This window comes from Mytilus californianus, unplaced genomic scaffold (genome assembly GCF_021869535.1).
Source record: "Mytilus californianus isolate M0D057914Y unplaced genomic scaffold, xbMytCali1.0.p SCAF_3, whole genome shotgun sequence".
Taxonomy (NCBI): domain Eukaryota; kingdom Metazoa; phylum Mollusca; class Bivalvia; order Mytilida; family Mytilidae; genus Mytilus; species Mytilus californianus.
In genome coordinates this window covers 130,584,463-130,597,810 of record NW_026262679.1, presented here as the reverse complement: position 1 = coordinate 130,597,810, position 13,348 = coordinate 130,584,463, and the positions used below count along the sequence as shown (strand labels likewise).

The following is a 13,348-nucleotide window of genomic DNA, read 5'->3' as shown; positions in this document are numbered from 1 at the left end:
TGCTGGTGGACGTTTCGTACCCGAGGGTATCACCAGCCCAGTAGTCAGCACTTCGGTGATGGCATGAATATCAATTATATGGTCATTTTTATAAATTTCCTGTTTACAAAATAATGAATTTTTCGAATTACTAAGGATTTTCTTATCCCAGGCATATATTACCTTAGCCGTATTTGGCATAACTTTTTGGAATTTTTGGGTCCTCAATGCTCTTCAACTTGTACTTCTTTGGCTTTATAGCTATTTTGATCGGAGCGTCACTGATGAGTCTTATGTAGACGAAACGCGCGTCTGGCGTATCAAATTATAAGCCTGGTACCTTTGATAACTATAATCATACTCTAATAGGAAAAATTTTGTGTAATATTTTAGATCACTATTGGTCATATAGCTCCTCATGTAAAAAAGCGTTTGGACACTTTTTTTTTATAGATATCCATGATTGCTTGGGTTTCGTGTTAAAACTGCTAGGGACGGGTTACAAATACTACTCCACCATATTGGTTTCACGACTTTGTGTTGATATTTGAATGAAATACGAACTTGTATACTGCAAAAGTATTGAAACTATAATAGTATAATTTAAAAACTGCATCCTGATAAGGTACGTTAAAGCTGCTGATCAGTCGAATTCATTGACACGTTGATTAAAGCATTATGTATGTGGTGTATGTGAAAAGTCAAAAGGTTTATGTGCATTGCAAACTTTCAATGAAATTTATTATGTTTCCATACAAATAAATCACTTTACCTTTCTCAGCAATTTCAACCAACTCTTTCCATACTCCATCTGGTACATTTTTCTTTGATACAAGCCTTCTTTCAAACCCAGGAAATAGGTCTAAACTTTCATCACAGAGAACATATATATCCTCGGCGTCATTTAAAAATTTTGAAAATGTATGTTCATCATCACTTAGAGGAAGAAGGTTTAATCCATCTAATTCGCCATATTGTTTATCTGAAAGGATGAATGCAAGTATCGAAAGCTTCTGGACGATTTTATACTCTTGCCAGCACTCAGAACTTCGCAGGTTGTCCCTTATGAGTTGTGGCGTAATTGACATTGGATTATGATCCATATATTTAAGCACTTTTTTAATATTTTTTGGTAATTTTATAAAGTTAACGCCACAATCGATCAAAAGTTTTTCTAACACTTGCAAAACTTTTTCATGTTCGTTTTGTGTGGTACCATAAAAAATGTCAGCTACAGAATCATCTATTTGTATCCATTTACCACCATTCTGAGTTGTATAAAAGCTTGTATCTTTTAACAGAATAGCATACAAAGGTTTCAAAAGAAGATGCCATTGTAAATCTACAATGTCGGGATCTGGAATCAATTTGTAGAATGTTTCCACAAGATCGGGAGTGTTTCCATCTTTTTTACACATTTCCTTAAAATGGCAAAGTATATGGTTATAATTTTGGGGCAAAAATTCGCTGATCAGTCCATCGTTCCACAATAAGCTATTATCATTCTGATCTTGATCACATCCGAACTTCACATGACATCGGTTATGCTCCAATGCAAAAAATCCATTTACGTGTACCGGCAATCCTGAAATACTTCTATCTGATAGAGGCAACGGAAGAAAGCAAAACACGTGACCTGATAGTTTATTTACACTGTTCGATTTTGTGCAAAAGGCAATACCAGTACACGGACTAAGAGAAAGGCCCTTATCTCTTGATAACAATTTCATTGATTGTGACATTTGAGTAGATCCGTAAAGATATTGAACTATAGTCCAATGGTCTTTCGTGAAACCTTTTCTTGCACGTGGATATGTTTGTACAACTACTTCTCTAACTGATGATATTGTAGTATCGGGGAGTGATTTCCGTTGTTCGATTTCTCGGATAACTTTTTCATACTCTTTATTGCCCTCTAACACATGTTCCTCTACCAATTCTACGCGGTATGAAAGTTTATCTGTCTGGCCAAAGGAGAGTTCTAGATTTTTGATATGTCTAAGAAATAATGGTATAATCGGAGCTTCCCGTTTGAAAGACTCAAATAACTGATAGATGTTTTCGTTTGTGTACAATTTCGGAGATATCAAACTACTTTTCTCCCGAAGGGGAATCCAAAACAGGGTCCCTTCATATTCCGGTTCATCTTCAAATATTATGTCACTGTTGAAACCATATTTACAGTCAAAGCAAGTCAGTGTTTTCTGCGGTGAGTCATCTTCTGAAAGGTCTTTGAGAGAGGCAGACCAGCAATCATCTTCCTTCTCTTCTGACTTTAACGGATCGATGATCAAAAGTTTCTTTCCACTCAAAATTACAACATGATCTGTTAAAAATGAAAAATTGTTTTGTACGAAGAAATTGTGGAAGTAATAATCTGAATCACTGTGTTGCTAAGCAGATCTGGGGCTACAGTAAGTAATAAAAAAGCAAACAATCAACACAATCAAAAAGACATCTACAAGTCAAACGTCAACTCTAGATTACATATCAAGCACTAAAGCGTCCCGTATTTATAAAAGTAAATAAATACAATAGTTATCGGAAATCTGTCAACAATACAAAATGTCGTAAAGGAAAAGCAAATTATAAATAAAAAAAAAAACAAAAAAAAAAAAAAAACAATCACTGAAGACGTTCCTGCCAGTAGCTAAGTACATATACATTAGGTAAAACAAAAGAAGAAAAATATTTCAGAGATAAACTTGTTTTAGAGCTTAATCTTATTGTACAGGTACGATTAAAATTAAAATAAACAATAACTCCTCAATTAATGCTGGCAATTACAGAAATCAAAGTACTACATCTTCTTTTGTTGACCAATCATGCTTTAAAGTTGTTATATTACTAGAAAGTAAAAAAACAAAAAAATACCGAACCGAAACTTCAAAACGGAACGTCCCTTAACAAATGGCAAATTCAAAAGCTCAAACACATAAAACAAATCGAAAGCAACTGTCATATTCCTGACATAGGACAGAAATTTCATCATGTAGATAACGGCGGATTAAACCTGTTTTATAGCTACTTGTATGACAGTCGCATAAAATTCTATTATATTGATAACAATGTGTAAGCAAACAGCGTTTATTTCTGAAAGAGAAAGATTTAATTTGGATACGTTTCATTTATATATTTAGAGAAAATAATCAACCAAGTTGTGTTACGCTGGGGGAAGCCATAAACTCTGAATGTAGGAAATGACAATAGTAAGTCGAAGAAATTAATCAATTGCGTCCTTGTTGTAAGCAGCAACACCATATCTAGGAAACCATGACACGAAACGCAAGCTCGGTATACTAAATCAATGAAATTGTGAAAACATGGTTTTTCCTTACATGTTTTCTTATGTGTTGCCGTGCCCAAGCTTTATCATTTTTGAAACTGATGTTTTTCCTATTAGATGAACTTTAAGAGATACCTCTCGTACACCATAGATTTCAGTATTTCAGGCTTCAATTGAACTGGTTCATGGTTAAATGGTTAATTAATACTTACAACAATAAAAATATTTCTCAGGTATAATACCATTACGGAGGGGATGGACAGATACCATTACGGAGGGGATGGACAGGGGGTACCCTTCTCCCACCTTCCACTTTTAGAATCTTTTTTTCTCTCCCACCTATTTTTTTACATTTTTGATATTTAAATTTAACCTACAGTAGTTCTGCTGTTTTTTGTATATAGTTCATCAATTTTGAGGTAAGTGATTTATTCTTACATTTATTTATACTGTATCTGATGCTTTTTATTGAATTTCTGAAACTTTCGGACTTCTGCCGACAAATTTCCTTTATATAAATTGTATAATTTAGAATGCTTTGTAAACAGATTTAAAGATATAAAAACATTGTTTTATATTCAGATATTTGCATTTTTTACTAGCGAATAAGAACAAGATTGGAGTTCAGTATTTTTGTGATTTTACTTTTTTTTTGTTAATTACGGGTACAAATTGAATGTGCGTGATATCTATGTGTATAAGGTACCGAATTTCCTTATGTACGTGAAACTATCATGCAAACTATGATATTTATTTAAGTAAATGACATATTTGCTACATATGAAATGTATGCGCGTATTCATTTTCGTAAATTGATAGAATACAAGTGTTCATTATATGAACGTGAAATACAGAGTTCATTTTTTGTGTTACATGAACGTGAGTGTAAAATGCACATCTAATTGAAAATGGTATTAAAGGATTTTGTACAATTATATTATTATTAGGTTCTAGCCTGCACCCGAGTATTACAATGCTGCGGTGTTAAGGAGTGGGTCCTACAGTCATAACAACATGAACAACATGAACATCATGAACAACATATCTACAATTATAGTGTGAAACTGTCGTGCACGTTACAGATAACCGTCCTACCGGACTAGCATCTATGATATTGTGTTTTTTTTTCTAATTGATTTTCTTTGTTTATTAAATAACTTATTTATTCTAATAGTTGATTCTTTGATCACAATTGTAAAAGAGCACTGAGAGACTGCTCCATCCGTCCGTCCGTGACAACAAGATTACCTGCGATATGGAAAACTGATTTAAAGCCTTGACCAAATCTTCCAACTTTTAGTGGTTCATTCAATTTCCTCTTAAAACTGGCACCTATTTTCTTTATTCCTCTCCAGTCAATATCCTTAAAAGTCTCGTCGTTGTATATACAAATTCCGGGACCCTAAAAATAGATATGTTTGTTACTTGTCCTTCATATAAATCGTATTATGTAATGAGAATGAAACCACACATTTGAAAGAAATAAGTGTGCTATATCAAAACATTGTCTTTTAATAATTGACTTTACAGATTTTTGTCACAGACACGGCCTAATAAAACATTTACCAAACATATAAAAACTTTTCATTTTATTCTTTATACCGAGAAAAAAAACTATTACATCTAATTCGACCAATAGTTGTACTATTCGAGTACAGTTATTGGACAATCACAGACCAAAATTGGATTTATTCCGATGATACTGGTCGGTTGTACGAAAATACAACCAAAATAAAATAACAAAGAAACCAAACCGAAATTTTAAAACGGAAAGTCAGTTAACAAATGACAATATCAAAAGCTAAACCTCTCATTTGTGTGATAGTCTCATAAAATTCCATTATTTTTACAACGATATGTGACCAAAACAAACGGACATAATTGGTAAAAATCATAGAGGTACAACATTCAACATTGTGTTATTATCCAGTATAACAACAAACAATTATGTCAACAAAGAAAAACAAAATGGCATGTTGACACTCTATAGACAAGGCACATAAGCAAAAATGAAAGACAAGAATACAAAAAAGACTATAGCACAATAACACAATGGCAAAACAGTAAAGGTTAGACAAAATACAAAATCAAATGAAAACAACACTATAACACGCAACTAAGATGATTAACAACGACCGTTCCTAGAATATATACTTCAAGACCATCATAAAATTGAGAATGGAAATGGGGAATGTGTCAAAGAGAAAACAACCCGACCATAGAGCAGACAACAGCCGAAGGCCACTAATGGTTTTTCAATGCAGCGAGAAACTCCCGCACCCGGAGGCGTCCTTCAGTTGGCCCTAAACGAATATGTATACTAGTTCAGTGATAATGGACGTCATACTAAACTCCAAATTATACACAAGAAACTAAAATTAAAAATGATCATGTATTATTTGTAAAGTTGATACGGAATATTTATCAACAAGGTTTTATTACCTTCCGACGAACTTTATTTTAGAAAAGGACGAGACTTTTTTGGCACACCCCTGGTTTATCAACTTTCTGTCCAGACACTGGTGACGTTTTATAAAGTTTGTGTTGCAGCTGCAAGATTTTGAATACAGAATGAGTTGGGAAATGCATATTTTATATACAGGTGCAGTTGGTAAATTGCTGCTATTGGGTAGGAAATTTATATCTCAAAAACTAAAATCGTCTCGTGTGTCGTAGATTCTTGCACTGAGATGACCGCTAATGTCAAATCCGACTCTAAAAATGAGTCGGAGGAAGCCGTGACTGTTTTTCGTTAATTTATAGTTCTGAAGGATATATAAATGAAGCCAAATAAGAAAAAATTGGATTGCTACATATCTTTTGATTTGTTTAGAATCCTGTGCTATGTTACACCTTCCCTAAAGTAGGCAGTATAACAGTAACTTAAAAAACGACTTATAATTACTGATAAAAATAGATGTCAAAAGTTAGGAATTTTCGTTGAGAATGTGGCTGACCAAGCAGTATAACTTGTTTGTAAGGACAATTATGTTATTTTGCTATCCTTTAGAATGTGGGAAGATCTAGTTTTCATCTTCGGTTGAAATTCCAAATGAACTTGAACGAGGAAATAGTATTTACTAGAAATCGATGTTCAAATCTAATATATCGAATAAGGAATCAAATCAAGGTAACAGAGAAAAACTGAGGGAATCGCAGGCTATAAAAACAAACGAGATTGAGTACGTAGACAAGGTAAGCATCTACTGCCATGCATACATCTTTCGCCATGGAAATAAAAGAAATCAATCGTTTTTGATGCTTTTTCTGCAGGGACAAATGAAGCATACCATACGGCTGTTGTAGAAATGGTATACGGTCATTAAGGCTTACACCACGACGAGGATGTGATGTATCCTGTAATGACAAACGACAACGTGTCATTAAAAAGTAAAATCACAAAAATACTGAACTCCGAGGAAAATTCAAAAAGGAAAGTCCCTAATCAAATGGCAAAATCAAAAGCTCAGACACATCAAACGAATGGATAACAACTGTCATATTCCTGACTTCACTACAAAAGTCTAAAAGTCTGAAAAGACCAGTTTTTGTCTTAATTTGCATGAACTTTTACTCGACATTCTCTAAAAGTATGGCTTGTGTCTTAATTTTTCTTGACAAATTCTCATTTATATTAAATTTGTATGAAACTTACTTGACATATTCTCGACATTCTGAATATGGTCTTAAAATTTCTTGACAAGTTCTTGACATTTGAATACTGTCTTGAAATTTCTCGACATATTTTCGACATTCTTATTTTTTCTCAGTACATGCAGTATGGCTTGACATATTCTGAACATTTTGAATCATGTCTTAAATTTACTTGACAGTTCTGAGTTTTACAAATCATGACCAATATTCATGATATAACTTTAATCTTTATTTCTCTTTATATGATATACTGTTGTTTCAAGTTACACTTCTTTACAACAAAAATAAAAGTTGGGCATGTAAAATAATTGAAAATTTGGGTATATAAATATTTTTACAAATGCAAATATGGCTATGAAATCTAAAGTATACAATAATTCAAATGTGGGTGTGTTGATATAAAACAATTTCAATGTGGGTTTTTAAATAATTACAAATTTTGATTCCTAAATCTTATAAATTAAATGATTCAAACCAATCATACTGTAGACATATTTCATTCTACATTCATAATATTCAATGTTGATATGGTAAATAATTATTATACCAAAATGTGGTTTATATAAATAGCAAATTATGATGATATACAAATCATTCATTTAACAGAAGAAAATTTGTGTAATGTCATCTGTTGGAATATATTAAGTATTACACATGGACAGGATGTTCCCCATAAAATTAAGGTATTCCACACCCCAGAGTACAAGCAACTGTCAAATAGAAGTTATTGCTTTACCTGTAATCAGCCATACAACTTATCAGTTGACTGACATTACAATTTAAAAAGTTTGTTGATAGATGAAAATGAAAATCATAATTTTGATGAAAAAAAATTGAATTGAAATGGATTTTCTTCATCAAAATTATGAAGTTAATTATTTTAACATAAAAACAAATTGAATAATTCCCAAAGATTAAAAGAAAATTATTATCTACTCCAGGAATAATGAAAAAAAATGTATTTATAATGGGTCCCATCAATGATTTCTATAGAAATCATCGGTCTTATGAAATGGTTCCTAAACAGACATGCATAATATAGATCTAAACATTTTTTTCTTTTCAGGAAGGAGTTATCATAAATATTTATTTTTGATAAAAAATTATAAAATTCAACACTCAAATTTTAATAAAAAATGTTTTTGGGTTGTTCTAAAAAATGAATAAGTTTTTGAATCAAGATGGGAACAAATTCTTTGACCTAAACGAAAGCCCCCCCCCCCCCCCTTCTTTTTTTAGCCACACAAACCCAAAAGATGAATTGTGGGGTCCAAAAGAGATGCAAGACACCTATTTTAGTAAAGAAAATTTGACTGGCAGTTTTGCGAACGGCAAAAATCTAAATGCTGTTTGTCAATACCTTCGACTTATATTCCAAGTGAAAACAATTACTTAAATGTTTAATAAAAAATAAATCAAAATTAAACTACATGGGGGATTATTTAGGGTATTCCAACTTAGTTGCACCAAAAGGGTATCTTACTATACCAAATTAATCCTTGATTCTTCAAAGTTTAGTTTAGCCATAATAAAAAGGAGTATTTAACAGCAATAGAATGTCATAAACAGAGCAGAATAAGTCTGTTCACATTTCAGGCGAAATTTATACTGTCAAGAATGTGTCGAGACATATTCAGACATTATTTAGAATGTCAAGAATATGTCGAGACATATTCAGACATTATTAAGAACGTCAAGAATATGTCAAGACAGATCGAGACAAATTTAAGACAGTCAAGAATTGTTCGAGACTAATCCAGACTCTTATCAGATGATACAGGAAGTGTCGAGAAATTTTAAGACAATGTTCATACTGTCAAGACACTTGTCAAGAAAAATCAAGAACCTTATTAGACAAATTCATACTATGTCAAGAATTTTTAAAAATTATTCAGACAAATTAAGAATGTCGAGTAAAAATTCATGCAAATTCAGACAAAAACTGGTCTTTTCAGACTTTTTGACTTTTGTAGTGCTTGGTACAGGCATTTTCTTATGTAGAAAATGGTGGATTGAACCTGGTTTTATAGCTAGCTAAACCTCTCACTTGTATGACAGTCTCATCAAATTCCATTATATTGACAAAAACGATGCGTGAACAAAACAAACAGACACAATAGATACACAAATGTCAAAAATAGGGGTACAGCAGTCAACATTGTGTTATCATCTTAATCACTATAAAAACAAACAAAGTAACAAAGAAGCACAAAAAGGCATACATCAAATTTAACATCCTCATTTTGCTTTTTTATTATACGATTTTATTTATCTATGTAAAATCCACCCATAAAAGATGGAAGGTTTTAAGTACTGGCGTAAATGACATTTTGGTGGGATTATACTGGCGGCCATCCGTACCAGTGTTCTTTAAGATTTTCTTGATTTCGTGCAATGAGTAAAATGACGAAATAACTAAATATGAAGAATAGATTGAATGAACCAAAAAGAAACCGAAAGTCTTACCTTGAAATATTTACTAATGTTCAAGGAGTCACCAGGGTCTATAGGACGACTGTCATACATGATTTTCATACACGTAGCACCAGCATCTTCGGCATTTTGTACCATTTCCTGTTAAATATAACCTTTTTAATGTATATAAACAGAATGTGTACAATTCATTTAGATATAATTATGGAATCAAGATATTCGTCTCCTTTGTTTGGTCTCTGGTGGATAGTTATTGACAATATATCACATCTCCTAATTTTATATAAATGGAGATATTGACTCAAGCTAAATATTAGGTATCTTTAGGTACTATACAAAATGTTATTTTAAATGTTTTCTAAGTACAAACAACTCTTAATAGCAAGCAAAAAAACCTCATCAAGGATATAATAATGTAACATTTAAAACAAAGACTGCAGAGAAACTTGTTAGGGAGAATTAATCAATTATTTCATTTTGACATTTATTTTATTAGTTATGCAAGTTTCCTTTAATTCAGTAATCGTCCGCTTTTTTGAATAACCTTCACCAGGAACGCTCAAAGCTAAATATTTGAAAGCCAATGACGTATACGAAGCGAAACAGTTGAAGAGGTATATATTTACTAAAAAAGACCTAAAAATAATTTCCAAATCCATCAAAGGTCAACTTTGCCCATGAGTGTTTCTTAATAATTTGTAAATTTATCAATGGACAATTTAAGAAAAGTATATGATAAGTCATGTCAGTACCGAACTACAAGGCTGGTGATGCCTTCGTTTGACTTTTTGTCCACCAGCAACGATATTGACCCAGTGCTATAACAGGATTAAAAAACATGTGATAAATTTCATGTGCCCGATAAGCTTTCCGTGATTAACTTTCATCATGAATGCTCAGAGCCTAATCTTGTAAAGCCAATGAAGTTTATGTGTAACTTTTACTGAAGGTTTGATTCTATAAAGTACAGGAAATGAAAAAATGAAATCTTATTTTGCGATTAGGGGTATCCGCTATCCACATGATAGTGCATACAACGTTTGAGTTGACGTTAGCATACTGATTATATGAAAAACAATGTACACAAATTATTATATTAGACAGTTTAGATTTATAAAATATAATTTTGACAATTAATCTATCACTCATAGGACATTGTGATACTATTCTTTTCGTAGGGTAGATCTAAGATGGCATCGCTTAAACAAGACAGAAAGTCAATACGCCAGATGCTGTTCTGCGGAGGAAGAACTCGATATTTTCGATGGAAAAAAGTTAATTCCCTGAGAGTTGATACTTATGTTGACATTAAGTGAAGAAAATTATTTCCCAAAAAAACTCACTCGTAGAATCTGAGAACCATCTGGGTAGTCATCAAGTATGTTTTGTAATCCTTCTAACAGTGTTTCATTTTCCATGTGTTGAGGTGTTCCAACAACTTTTGGCAAATAACCTGCATTTTGATAAATAAAAAGAAATTTTACAAACAGGAAAGACTTTTAAGTTGAAATATCTAATGTTTATTTTACAAGGACTATCATTCAAATAACGAAACAACCACGAAACATTTTTCTTTAAGCAATGTCTTATATTAGAAGAGTTGTTTATTTTCTGTGTCCATTGTTTAGAATGAAGTAACTTACTAAATAAAATCTAGCTAATAAAGTAATGTTATTGAGTGAACTATCCAGTAGAAAAGTATCATCACTAAAATACCAATAAAACTTCAATGCTAACAATTTGAAACATAACAACAAAAAAAGGCAACAATTCTTGTCTATTTTGAGGATCTGGGTAGAATTTACAGTAGAATAATCAAAAAGCAAAAAAAAAAAAAAAAAAAAAAAAAAAAGATAGAAAAAATAGAAATATATGTGCCAAGAAAATAAAGAATAGAGAATAAGTAGGGCAAAATAAATAAGGAAAAAGTAAATATAGCTTTTCACGAATGTGACCTTCCGAATTAGACTATTTACCGAATTTGAAATAACATAAGCAACACGACGGGTGCCACATGTGGAGCAGGATCTGCTTACCCTTCCGGAGCACCTGAGATCACCCCCAGTTTTTGGTGGGGTTCGTGTTGCCTAGTCTTTAGTTTTCTATGTTGTGTCATCTGTACTATTATTTGTCGGTTTGTCTTTTTATTTTTGGCCATGGCTTTGTCAGTTTGTTTTCGATCTATGAGTTTGACTGTCCCTCTAGTATCTTTCGTCCCTCTTTTAAGAGCAGGTAGGGAGAAAAGTAAATATAGAATGACATATTAAGAATGTTTAATAACATATTACTATTATGTCTAGAAAGACGACCATACTTACCGCCATTATTTCCCTTTCCCGATGACAAAGACATAGTGCTGTCTCGTTCTTCGTTCTGTCTCTTTTTAATTCATTTTATATCATCACCTGAGAGTAGATATGAAAAATATATTAATTATTTTTAGGTTTGATATAAACTTGAAGTGTATCTTAATATTATTTTTATTTAATTCTGTTCAGCACAATCTATAAAATGGATGTATGTTTATGAATTACTTTCAAGATAACCTAATATGGAAAACATCCTGCTTTCATTTTTGATCTCTATGCAATGTTGATGATGTTCAATTCTTACACGCCCAGCTCTTCGCGTGTTTAGTTAGTTAGATTTTCTTATTTTTCGATGTTTGGAAATGGGCGTTCCTGGCGAAGATAATCCAAGAAAAGCTTTTAGGAAATACTCAGTTATACAGTTCTATTATATATTTATTGTTTAAACAATGAGGAAAACCTATTATCAGGTTTTCGGGAAATTGGTATTGTCAAGTATGAGTTGCGAATCACAATAAGACGCTTTTTGCAAGTGAATAAAGCACACCAGTTCAAAACACTAAGTAGTATGTCTGTAAAGATTGTTCTCATGTTCTCATGTTCTCTATGCAAAATACCTTTGCCAGTATTTTCTATCAGAAAAATGACCAGATTATTTTCATGATAAAAAAAAATACATAAAAATACAAATTGTTTTGTCTCTAAGAAAACTTGTAAGATTTCCGCTGCTATTTTTCCTAAATGAGTAATGTGAAGTTAATTGACCCTGTGCTTATAAATACACTCATTATAGATACCAGGATTAACATTTTGTACATCAGACGCGCATTTATAACAGAACCATGATATGAGGTTTTACAAAGACATGAATTAGGGGGTAACAGTTGTATCTCGATGCTTCAATATCATAAATGTATTCTGAACATACGAATAAAGGTAAAAACAAACACTGAAACCAAAACAGAGATTGACCGGGTTCGTTGACCAGGTTATTGTTTCCTGATATGCATGCATCATCCGTCATGCGTATCCATCGCAAATTGGACACAATAAGTATTGTTAATTTACAGATCAGATCTAAGACATCTCCAGAGCTCTGATCCAGAGACATCCGTTTGGTCAACCAGTATGTAATGGTGACAAGTGTCGATTTATGATCCAGAGACATCCGTTTGGTCAACCAGTATGTAATGGTGACAAGTGTCGATTTATGATCCAGAGACATCCGTTTGGTCAACCAGTATGTAATGGTGACAAGGGTCGATTTATGATCCAGAGACATCCGTTTGGTCAACCAGTATGTAATGGTGACACGTGTCGATTTATGATCCAGAGACATCCGTTTGGTCAACCAGTATGTAATGGTGACAAGTGTCGATTTATGATCCAGAGACATCCGTTTGGTCAACAAGTATGTAATGGTGACAAGGGTCGATTTATGATCCAGAGACATCCGTTTGGTCAACCAGTATGTAATGGTGACAAGGGTCGATTTATGATCCAGAGACATCCGTTTGGTCAACCAGTATGTAATAGTGACAAGTGTCGATTTATGATCCAGAGACATCCGTTTGGTCAACCAGTATGTAATGGTGACAGGGGTCGATTTATGATCCAGAGACATCCGTTTGGTCAACCAGTATGTAATGGTGACAAGGGTCGACTTATGATCCAGAGACATCCGTTT

At 32.7% G+C, this 13,348-nt stretch overlaps 1 protein-coding gene across 4 annotated transcripts in view; it reads right to left on the bottom strand.

Moving 5' to 3' along the window:
• LOC127736241 (sacsin-like) overlaps nucleotides 1–13,348 on the bottom strand; it is a 36,660-nt gene that overhangs the window by 16,725 nt on the left and 6,587 nt on the right. For 2 of the 4 annotated variants that reach the window (XM_052246828.1, XM_052246829.1), the window contains exons 3-7: nucleotides 11,671–11,757; nucleotides 10,696–10,805; nucleotides 9,386–9,493; nucleotides 4,514–4,667; nucleotides 752–2,305 (exon numbers count right to left, since the gene is read on the bottom strand). In XM_052246828.1, coding sequence (XP_052102788.1) covers nucleotides 752–2,305; nucleotides 4,514–4,667; nucleotides 9,386–9,493; nucleotides 10,696–10,805; nucleotides 11,671–11,704 — 1,960 coding nt within the window. In that variant the 5' untranslated portion in view covers nucleotides 11,705–11,757. Of the gene's footprint in view, nucleotides 1–751; nucleotides 2,306–4,513; nucleotides 4,668–9,385; nucleotides 9,494–10,695; nucleotides 10,806–11,670; nucleotides 11,758–13,348 lie in introns of those variants that run through there. The other 2 variants (XM_052246830.1, XM_052246831.1) reach the window with 2 other exon arrangements.